At 46.1% G+C, this 10,981-nt stretch overlaps 1 protein-coding gene across 1 annotated transcript; it reads right to left on the reverse strand.

The window, feature by feature from the left end:
* Window positions 1-18: 18 nt before the first annotated feature.
* On the reverse strand, window positions 19-10,752 carry LRRC43 (leucine rich repeat containing 43). Its single transcript, XM_034428626.3, has 12 exons — window positions 10,617-10,752; window positions 9,750-10,031; window positions 9,317-9,427; window positions 6,612-6,751; window positions 5,634-5,872; window positions 4,808-4,986; window positions 3,777-3,900; window positions 3,026-3,165; window positions 2,074-2,214; window positions 1,738-1,929; window positions 1,271-1,373; window positions 19-614 (listed from the first exon to the last, which is right to left on the reverse strand). Exons 1-12 carry the CDS (start codon window positions 10,701-10,703, stop codon window positions 472-474), a joined length of 1,881 nt encoding a protein of 626 aa, XP_034284517.3. The 5' UTR covers window positions 10,704-10,752; the 3' UTR covers window positions 19-471.
* Between the last annotated feature and the right edge of the window lie 229 nt (window positions 10,753-10,981).

The following is a 10,981-nucleotide window of genomic DNA, read 5'->3' on the forward strand; positions in this document are numbered from 1 at the left end:
ATTTGGAGATAGGACGCATCTCTTTAATTATTTTATTGACTTTTCTGATGATGCCAGGTTTTAGAACCACTTTAGCGGAGTTAAGTTTGCATTGAGCTAAAACGGGAGCACTACATCTGCTTGTAGTTTGAGCGCCTGCATACGTTCGTCATTTAATTTATGCAATGTCCCTATGCAGTCGCCCACAAATTTGGGTGTTGATTTGAGCAACAGAAAAAGTCTTGTTCGCTTCTAGCTTTGCTCTTACGCGGTGTTCCCCAACTTCGCCAGCTGTAAAACGGGTGGATTTCAATTCCCAGAATTCCCCAGCCAGCAGAAACTCTGGTCTAAAGGAGGAGCAAAAGAAGTCTGGCCATGTTCTATAGATTATATCCATTGCAGTAAAGCAACAAAGAGCCACGTCACACTCGAGAAAGGACCAGCATCAAAACGTGCGCCCAGAGCCTCCTTAGTCTCTTGCTCTCTTCAAACCTATTCCGAGGCTTCCAGCATTTTTAAGATGGAGGAAGCCGAGTCCCACTTGATGTGTTGCATTTGAAACTCCACGGTCAAAGGCAGGGGCTGGCTGTGTTGCAGATCGGGTCCCTCGGCAGAATCCTTCTTCCGCCCCTTTCCTGCAAAAAAACCCCAGAAATCAATCCCTCCATTAGCAGTTGTGCATCGTGTCCTCTCTGAATCTGATTGTCTCGTGTGAACTTTCTTGTGTACGAAACCAGGTGGACACGTACAAGGCATCCTCCAATCAGCTCTTGGGCAGGCTGAGGTTCTCTCACAAGTGGAACTCCAAAGGCAAGGACACCGATTGGAGGACATCAGCCCCAGTGTTTCTCAACCTCGGCCCTTTGAAGATGAGTGGACTTCAACTCCCAGAATTCCTCGGCCAGCCAGCGCGCTGGGAATTGGAGTCCAACCACCTTCAAGCGGCCAAGGTTAGAAATGTTGGTCAGCAGAATCCTAGAACCTGGAGGTAGGCATAAGAAGGCCACTCAGGCAACATTGCTTAGGGCAGTGTGGTTTGCCAAGTTTCTAGTCCATATGATGGCAGCAAAAACTTGCCGGTGAGATCTTGTCTGGGCTCAAGATGGAAGGACAGGTGTTAAAAAATTACAAAAATGAAGTTAAACCACTTTTGAATACACTTAAATGTTTCCGTATCGGGTGAGAGTCTAGGTTCACAGTCCTAAGAACTTGGAGAGTTGGTGTCCTTCAGATTGTTAAAACACATTTGCTCACAGCTGCCAGTGCTCCAAAACTGAGCTTTCTAGCTTACCTTTGACAGGGGATGGGGTTGGGGGCGGGGGGGTTCTTTTGGAGCTCACGCTGTCGGTCCCAGATTTGGCTTTGGGGTCTTTTTTGGCACCCTTCTTACCCTCCTGCAAAAGTAGAAGGCAGATTTCTACATTTCACTCAACTGCAGAAACTTTCCTTGTTTTGTCATAAATTAAATGACGAATGTCATTTTTAATATTGTTTTCATTTTTCTTTCATACCGTTTTTCTTTCATATCGGGTTTTTTTTTTTCATTTTTATTTAATAGTTTTTATTTGATATTGCGTTTTGGTTTATTTAATATTGGGTGTTTTTTTTTTCTTGTTTTTTTTTTAACATAGCTCCCCACCACTTGTGGGGAGATGGTGTTGAGATGGTGAGCAGCTATACCAACTGATGAAATAAATATCTTCCCCCGCAATTTCCACACAGGATTTTTGAAAAGGCAAATTCACCCTCAGCAGGTACCTTGTCTTTGGGTGATGGCGGGGTAACGTTCCGCTCGGTTATCTGTACCCCAAAATCGCAGACAGTCTCCAGCAAGGAGGCCCCTGCTAGCAGCTTTTCTAAGCTGACGTGAGAAGAGCCCAGGATCTTCACGATGGGGGGGTCACTTCGCATCTCTGGGGACGGGGATTTCTTTTTCTTTTTCTTCCCACCCTAGTTGGACACAGAAGGGAATTTGACTGCAGGATTCTGGCCACCATCTTGGCCTTTTTTTTGTCTCCCACAAACACACCATGGACGCAACCGCATGGATCTGTCTTGTTTCTCTCACTCCATCCTCCCTTCTCCCAGCGTTACCTTTCCAGTATCTTTCTCCTTCTCTTTCTCCTTCCCTTTCTCTGCCTTTCCCGAATCGGCTTTTCCTTTCTCTCCTTTTTTCCCCTTTCCTTTCTTGCTTGGTTTTTCTTCGGGAGTGTGGATCACAGGCCAGGAGACAACCTGGAAAATGAGTGTTTCGTTGCTCTGGAAGAAAGTTTGAGCTGGAGAAGACAGGAAAAGAAGAAAGGGAGGAAAGGAAAAGAAAAAGGAAGACAGACTTCCAATTGAAGACAAAAATGTCTTTATCGCAGACAAGGACAAAAACTTGGACTAAGGAGCCTTGGTGGTGCAGCGGACTAAAGTGCTGTTAAGTAGCACATAGCTGCCAGCTGCCTGCAATTACTGCGAGTTCAAATCTCACCAGGCTCAAGGTTGACTCATCCTTCCATCCTTCCGAGGTAGGTAAAATGAAGACCCGGATTGTGGGGGCAATAAGCTGACTTTGTATAAAAAAGAACACCGCTTGGGGGGGCCAAAAGCCCTACTAAGCAGGTATATACAAAAGTATGAAGGCTATTGCTTAACGCATTGTAAGCCGCCCTGAGTCTCCGGAGAAGGGTGGCATATAAATCGAACCAATAAATAAATAAATAAATAAATAAGTTGCCATGGGGCTTCTTTCTTTTTCCCATGCCTTATCAGTCCCCAACAAAAACAAAAACTTTTGTCTGTGTTATGGTCTACGGTGTTACCTCGTCCGAAAAATATTAGTTAAATAAAAAAGGATCCAATGGGAAGTACTAAAAATTGATCAAATAAAATAAAACCGCAAACACCCTCCGGCAGCCCTCCTGTCGGGAAACCCACGTTTAAAGAAAGACAGAGGGTGAAGCTCTGCTGAACTACTTGGTGGCATGAGGCGCTTAAGGAAACACACGCTCGCACCAGTCCAAGGAGGAGTTTTTTTCTAAACCAAAGCATTAAGAACCACCTTTTCCTCAATAACCGACACGGTGGTTCCAGCCAGAAGATAATCTCTGAGAGACACCAGATCCTCAGTGAGATGCTCTTTTCGGTAGTCGCAGTCGATGATCTCTGTCCAGCCCTTCTTGGCAGTAGAGTGCGTATTTGCTAAGTGGGCGAGAAAGGGGGGAAAAAACTGCCATTTAACCAACGACGGTTACCAGCTTTCCATTCCGTCCGCCATCGTTCCCACTTAGCGGCGGAGACGTTTTGGTACAAGAGAGCTGAAGCCACAAGCCACGGATTCATCCCTCCTCCTCCCTCATTGTCCGAATTCTTCGGTTACCCAGAAGTCCTCAACGCATAGATTTCAAAATCGGATGTTTTTCTCTGCAAAGATCAGGAACTGACTACCTATTATAGGTGTAAAAACACAGAGAAAAAAACTCTGGGGAAATGCGAGCTTGCGCTGCGTTCCTGCAGCAAGCTTTTTCAGTTTGCTTTTTTTTTTTTTTTTACGAGTCTTTCCCACAACCGGTTGAAATGGTTGGCGCTAGCTAACCTGCCTTTCGTTCTCGCAGCCTGGCTTGCTGGCTAAACCTTGCTCTTTTTGTGATGGGTCAATGTATCACGTATATCTCCGGTAACCTGGTTAAGCCTCGGGCCTGCAGCCACAGTGAGAGTCCTCAAAAGCTGGGCGCCTCGCACCCCAAAGAGCCCAAGGAGCAGATCCCTCTTTCCTACCTGCTGTGTTTAATCGCACCAAGAAGGGTACGCACCGCCTGGCTCGGGCAGCTGGTCTGACTTGGCCGAAGGCTGAGAAGACCCGGTCTCAATTGTCTCTCCAGCCACCGTCGCTAAGGGCGAGCTCACCGCATCTCCTCGAACCAATGTGCCTCTGTGCTGGAGGAGAAAAACACCTATGGTACCCTCAAATGCTTCATCCTGCTTTTTATTATTTTATTTATTCAATTTATTTATTTTGTTTTTATTAACTGTCATCCCTGATTTGGTCTGTTTTTAAACATGCACCCCAGTATCAGATTTAACTGATTAACAGAGTTGGAAGGGACCTTATAGGTCATCTAGTCCAACCCCCCACTCAAGCAGGAGACCCTACACCATTTCTGACAAATGACAGTCCAGTCTCTTCTTGAAAGCTTCCAGTGATGAAGCTCCCACAACGTCTGAAGGCAACTTCTGTTCCATGGGTTGATTGTTCTCACTGTCAGAACATTTCTCCTTATTTCCAGGTTGAACCTCTCCTTGGTCAGTTTCCATCCGTTATTCCTTGTCTGCCCTTCAGGTGCTTTGGAGAATAGCTTGACCCCCTTCCTCCTCTCTGGGGCAGCCCCTCAAATATTGGAAGATGCTCTCCTGTCTCCCCTGGTCCTTCTCTTCACGAGGCTAGCCAGGCCCAGTTCCTGCAACCGTTCATCGTATATTTTAGCCTCCAGTCCCCTCATCATCCTGGTTGCTCTTCTCTGCACTCTTTCTACAGTCTCAACCTCTTTTTTATTATGTAGTGACCAAAACTGGATGCAGTACTCTAGGTGTGGTCTTACTAAGGCTTTATAGAGTGGTATTAGTACCTCCCTTGATCTTGATTGAATCCCTCTGTTATTGCAATTTAGGATTGTATTGTTTTTTTTAAGCTCCATTGCACAGTTCTGGCTTATATTTAGCTGATTGTCCACTAAGACTCCAAGATCCCTCTCACAGTCACTGCCGTTAAGCCTGGTTCCCCCCAGTTTATATGTGTGCATATCATTTAGAAACAAATGACTAAAAAGTTCCAAAAACGTCTTACCTTGCTGTCTGCCTTCTCCTGTTTTTTTTCTCCTTTGGCAAATTCATACGTCACATAGTAGCTGTAGGCTATGATCGGGGAGTCAGGACTGTTTCCCAGATCCTCTGGATTAAACGGGTTGGGGACCCCACGCATTTTGCCAAGGGTGACTATCAGTTGGACATCCGTCACTAAGGCCTCTGGAAAAGCAGGGGAGGGGGGGTGGGAATCTGAATTTCTCCAAGCTCCAGACGGCAGTGAATAATGTGAATTTGTTTAGCAAACTGTGGAGCGAGATTGGAGTTGACACGATAGCAGTCTTCCAATATTTGAAGGGCTGCCCCAAAGAAGAGGGGGTCCACCTATTCTTCAAAGCCCCTGAAGGCAGGACAGGAAGCAACGGATGGAAACTAGTCAAGGTCAGAACTAAGGAGAAATTTCCTGGCAGTGAGAACAATTAACCAGTGGAACAACTTGCCTCCAAAAGTTATGGATGCTCCAACACTGGAAGCTTTTAAGAAGAGATTGGATCAGAGGTGGGTTTCAGCAGGTTCTGACCAATTCTGGAGAACCGGTAGTGGAAATTTTGAGTAGTTCGGAGAACCGGTAGTAAAAATTCTGATTGGCCCCACCCCCCATCTATTCTCTGCCTCCCAAGACCCAGCTGATTGGGAGGAAATGGGTAATTCATAAATCTTAAGGGGTATTTCCGCTACCGGTTCTCTAGAACCTATCAGAACCTGCTGGATTTCATCCCTGCCAATAATGCTCCCGCCAAGATGCTCCTGTCTGGACTTACATAAGCAGAACTTTGCATGCCGGGATGGAGGACCGGAGGAAGACTCACCTGGGAAGGTAGACAGGTTGAGGAAATTGTGCCTCTCCTCTGGGGTGATGATGACATCATCGAAGACGGAGATGTGGGACAGGCTGTCGATGGTAAAACCTCTGTAACCCGGCAGGAGGGCAAAAGGGTTTCCCTGCAGGATGAGGATGCGGAGTTTTTTCAAGGTGGAAAGCGTGGAAAGGAGGCTCAGTAGGTCGGTGAAGTTGTTGTAGCTCAAGTCCAGGGAGACGAGGTTGGGCCTAAGGAGGAGAACAATATGTAGCTACAACACAGCTCCTTATAAAAGAGTATTTGCAACTCAGGGTTGAAAGGAGGGATCTGCTTGGTGCTCTCTGCCCTCGGTTTTCTTGCAGACGTTTGGTTAACTAACTAGGTAACAATATCGCTGCAGCACTGATGATGTTACCTAGATGGATAATGAGATGTCTGCAAGAAAACCACCAAGCTCAGAAAGCACCAAGGACCACCAAGGAGCCAGCCGTGTGCAGCAGCTGCCAAAAAAGCCAACACAGTTCTAGGCTGCATCAACAGAGGGATAGAATTGAGATCACGTGAAGTGTTAATACCACTTTATAAGGCCCTGATAAGGCCACACTTGGAATCCGGCATCCAGTTTTGGTTGCCACGATGTAAAAAAGATGTGGAGACTCTAGAAAGAGTGCAGAGAAGAGCAACAAAGACGATTAGGGGACTGGAGGCTAAAACATATGAAGAACAGCTGCAGGAACTGGATATGTCTAGTTTAATGAAAAGAAGGACCAGGGGAGACATGATAGCAGAGTTCCAATATCTCAGGGCTGCCCCAAAGAAGAGGGGGTCAAGCTATTCTCCAAAGCACTTGAAGGCAGGACAACAAGCAAAGGATGGAAACTAATCAAGGAGAGAAGCAACCTAGAACTAAGGAGAAATTTCCTGACAGTGAGGACAATTAAAAAGGGGGAAATCTCTTTTTTTGCAACCGACTCCCTTCGTACTTACCAGAAAACAGGTGCCAAATATTGTTCTTCCGAGGAACCAAGCTGGCAGTTGTGGCTGAGACCCAGATGCTGGAGTCCGGCTGGGGGAGACGTGCACAGGTCCTTTAAACTCTGCACTTGATTGCCACAAAGCTCCAGCACCTGACGGAAGGAGGGATGGAGGAAGGGATGGAAGGGAGACATGGAATAGGTGGTATACTTGGCTGGAAAAGACATCTAACATCAATGTATAGGGAATGTTAAAGAGAAGATAATATAACGAAAAAAATATATATTTAGTGTGTAGTAGATATGTATTCATTGCATATATTATATAAATAAATAAATAATTGCATATATTATATAAATAATTGGGAGAATGGCGGCATATAAATACATGTAATCAATCAATCAATCAATTACTTAAGAAATAAGAATGTATATGTATACAATAAGCTGAAGGATAAGTTGAATTTAAGAAAAAATTCCAATAACAGAAAGCTGTGAAAGTGTAACTGTGATTTTAAAAGTGAAAAATGTTGAATAAAAAATATTTTTTTTAAAAAAAAGGAAGGGAGGAAGGCGGGAAAAATAAATGGAGATGCAAATAGCAAAAGCAATTAGACTTATATATGGCTTCACAGTGCTTTCCAGCCCTCTCTAAGCGCTTTACAGAGTCGGCCTCTTGCCCCCAAAAATCTGGGTCCTCATTTTAGTGATCTCGGAAGGAGGGAAGGCCGAGTCAACCTTAAGCCGTCAGGATCGAACTGCTGGCAGTCAGCAGTCAGCAGAATTAGCCTGCAATGCTGCCTTCTAACCACTGCACCACCATAGCAATCATTCATTTAGTGGCCATTTTTAGTTTTTATTTTATTTTATTTTTTTTATTTTAAATTTATATACCGCCCTTCTCCCTGAGGACTCAGGGCGGTGTACAGCCAGAATTAAAAAACATGAAATACCCATTGAAGTTACAACGGCACTGAAGGAAGCGACTTAAGGCTGGTTTTCAACTTTGCGGCATCCCCATGATCACATGATCCAAATTCAGAGGCTTGGCAACTGGCATGGACTTCTGACAGTTACTGGCTTCCGACAAGCAAAGTCAATGAGGGAAGCCGCACAATTTCACTTAACAACTGCCGTGACTTGCTCAACAGCTGCGGTAAAACAACAACGACAACGACGAAAGGATTGTAAAATGAGGTCCCAACTCACTTAACATCCTTGCCTTACTCAGCAAGAGAAATTTACTAAGGGTGCCAACTGTAGTGTCGCTTTGCTTAAGGACTGTTGGGAAAAAAAAAACCATCTACCCGTTTTTATGACCATCAGAGTTATGACCATGACAGGCAGGCTTCATTACAGTCGAAATGTTGTATTTTCAACCGCAAGATAAGGCCGGCGGGCGAGGAACTCACACCAGCCGGCAATAAAAGCCATTTTATCTCCTTTCTCCGACCGACAGGAAGGACAGCTCACCACATGCCCAAATAGGGCGAAGTGACGGAAGGATGCCCACAGGAGGGAGACTCCCAAAGGGTGTTTTATTCCTCTGGACTCCTTGAACGCTTTCTTATCACTTTCCACGCATGAGAGAAAAGTGGTTTATCCCTCAGAGATCTTGAACGGGTTTTTACCTGTTTCCCCCGCGAGGATCTCGTCAACTATCCATGAATGAATCAGGCCCAATTCTGTTTAATTTTAAAAACTTCCCACTCACCCACCTACAAAAGTTGGCTTTTTTTAAAAAAAAAATTATCTTATGTATTGGTGTGTATCTCACCTTTACTACACTCTTTTGGATAAGATCATGGGGGTTTGCGTCATTTTTTCCCCTTGTGTAACGGAGGATTGCATGGGGAGTGCAAACGAGTAAGTTTTTAATCCTGATTTATCTATTTATTATTAAACTTATGTGCCTGACCATCTCACTCTGCAAAGCGAGTCTAAGCGGCTTAAATCTGCTTGTGATCAGAAGCCCTGATATAGGGCTCACCTATTTCCCCACCCAAAAAACTCTGATGCTCTCATCCAAATACAGATAGACCTCGACTTACGACCAAAATGGAGGTCCGAAATTTCCGCCATTTAAGTGAGTTGCGCCCCATTTGATGAACTTTTTTGCCGTAGTTAGACAAATCACTGAAGTTGTTAAGTGAATCATGAGGTCCTCATCATTCACTTAATAATAATTAATAATTATAATTAATAATCAATAATGAAGTTAATATTAATTATTATTAATAATAATTAATAATGAAGTGAATCTGGCTTCCCCCCCATTGAATTTTGCTTGTGAGATGCTGGCAGGGAAGGTTACAAAAGGGGACTCAAGGACCTTAAAACAGTCGTAAGTACATGCCAGTTGCCAGCAGCTGATTTTAATCACATGACCATGTGGGGAATCCTGCAATCGACATAAGGGTGAAAACTAGTCACGAGTCGCTTTTTTCAATGCTGTTGTAACTTCGAAAGGTCACTAAATGAACTGTTATAAGTTGAGGACTATCTAATTTAAAGCTTTGCTTGGCTGAGGAATTCTGGGAGTTGAAGTCCACAAGTCTTAAAGTTGCCAAGGTTGGAGACCCTGGAGAAGGTCATTGTGCCAATATAAATGTCTAATGGCAAAATGTTGGCGTTGGGCTCTCTCTATTAGGAATCACAGCCCGCGTGCCCTGATTTATAAAAACAAAAACAGGGATTTCCCCCCCCCCTTCCATTTACCTTCAGGCCCGGCGGGAGATTAGCAGCAGGGATGGTGCTGATACGATTTGCCGTCAATATCAGCTCTTCCAAATTGGGGAACTTTAACAAACCCACATCGATTTCGGTCACCTGAAAAGGGGGAGTCAAGAGAATGTGCCTCAGGACACCCAGAGGTCATTCGGATGACCCATATTCCCACAAACAACCCTCCAGACCAGCATTCCAATGTTGATGTGTGAGATTGACGATCCAGGGCGACGAGATCGAACCTAACCCAAATCTAACCAGCATTTCTCTCATTTGGCAAGCCTGCACACCCAAAGGAGGAGAAGACCCCCACCCCAGCCATCAATCCAGAGTCCAATGGGGGCTGCTGGCACATTAGGCCCATTTTGAAGAAGGGGAACATGAATCCCAAAGATTTGGGGGTCAGCAGAGCCTTCCCACTCACCCCTTTGTTCACGATCCGGAGAGACCTGAAGTAACAGCAGACGAAACCGGTCCGGACAATTTGGGGGCACAGCACGGCCAGCTCCCGCAGCTGCTGCTCGGCGGGGCTGCAGTCGGGGGGCAAGGCCCAGGGGGAGTCTGGGCAGCGCAGGAACCCCGTTAGGGCTTCCACTGTCTCTTCGTTGGGCGACAGGAGGCCATTGCGCCGGAGGAGAGTGGCCGGTCGGGGAGCAGGCAGGCCGTGGAATCGGGGAAGCAGGCGAGGGGGGAAGCGGGATTTGTTCTGCGGAGGGGGGCACAGAAGGGGGGAAGCCATTGAAGGGCAGAGCATGGAGGATGCCCAGAGTGGCTGCATTTGCATCTTCCCCCTTGGAGCTAAGCACTAAGAGGGTCTCTCATCGGCCTGGTTAACCATGGTTTGAGCAATTAAGCCATGATTAGCCGAAGTTAGTCTGGGCTGAATCCTCAAAGGGCTTGGCTGTGGATGATGGGCAGTGAGCCCGCCAGTGCCCCTCAGAATAGAATTCTTGATAGAATAGAATTCTTTATTGGCCAAGTGAGAATCGGACACCCAAGGAATTTGTCTTCGCTGCAGACGCGCTTGGTGTACGTGCAAGCAACAAGTGATAAATCACGATCACAATCCTAAAATACAATCTTTATAAATCATAAGAGAGCAGCGACAGTCGTAAGATACTAAACAAAAGCAATCAACATCCATCTTAAGATATAAACAACAAAGTTATAGTCCTAAGTAGCTAAGGAAATAGCTAACAGGAAAGGGGAAAGGGATAATAGATAACAGGGGCCACCCCAGATCCTGCCCTGGCTTTCTTCCTGGGGGATGCCCTCCAGGCTGCCCCCTTACCCAGCTCCCCACCCCGCAAGGAAACTGGTTCAGGCACAACGTGCGCAGGTGGTCCCAAAAAGCAGCCGAGGCGCTCAGACCCTCCATGGCATGGCGGCTGTTCCAGGACCGAACAGCGTCTTCGGTTGCTAGGATACAGAATACGGTTGCTAGGGGCGCCCGGCGACGCTAGGAGAGGGAGATGCTGCCTGCTCTTAAAGGGGGCAGAGCCAAGGGAGGGGTCTCTCCATATCCAAGCGGCTCCCCTCTGTGTTAATCTGGGTTTTGTTAATCTGGGTTTTAAACACCCACAATCGGTGCCAACTTTACGCAACTGGGCCCCTCTCAGAGGCTACAGCATCCATCCCAGCACCGGGTTGGCCGGA

Source organism: Pantherophis guttatus, chromosome 17 (genome assembly GCF_059756535.1).
Source record: "Pantherophis guttatus breed Tessera chromosome 17, ASM5975653v1, whole genome shotgun sequence".
In the NCBI taxonomy this organism is placed as follows: domain Eukaryota; kingdom Metazoa; phylum Chordata; class Lepidosauria; order Squamata; family Colubridae; genus Pantherophis; species Pantherophis guttatus.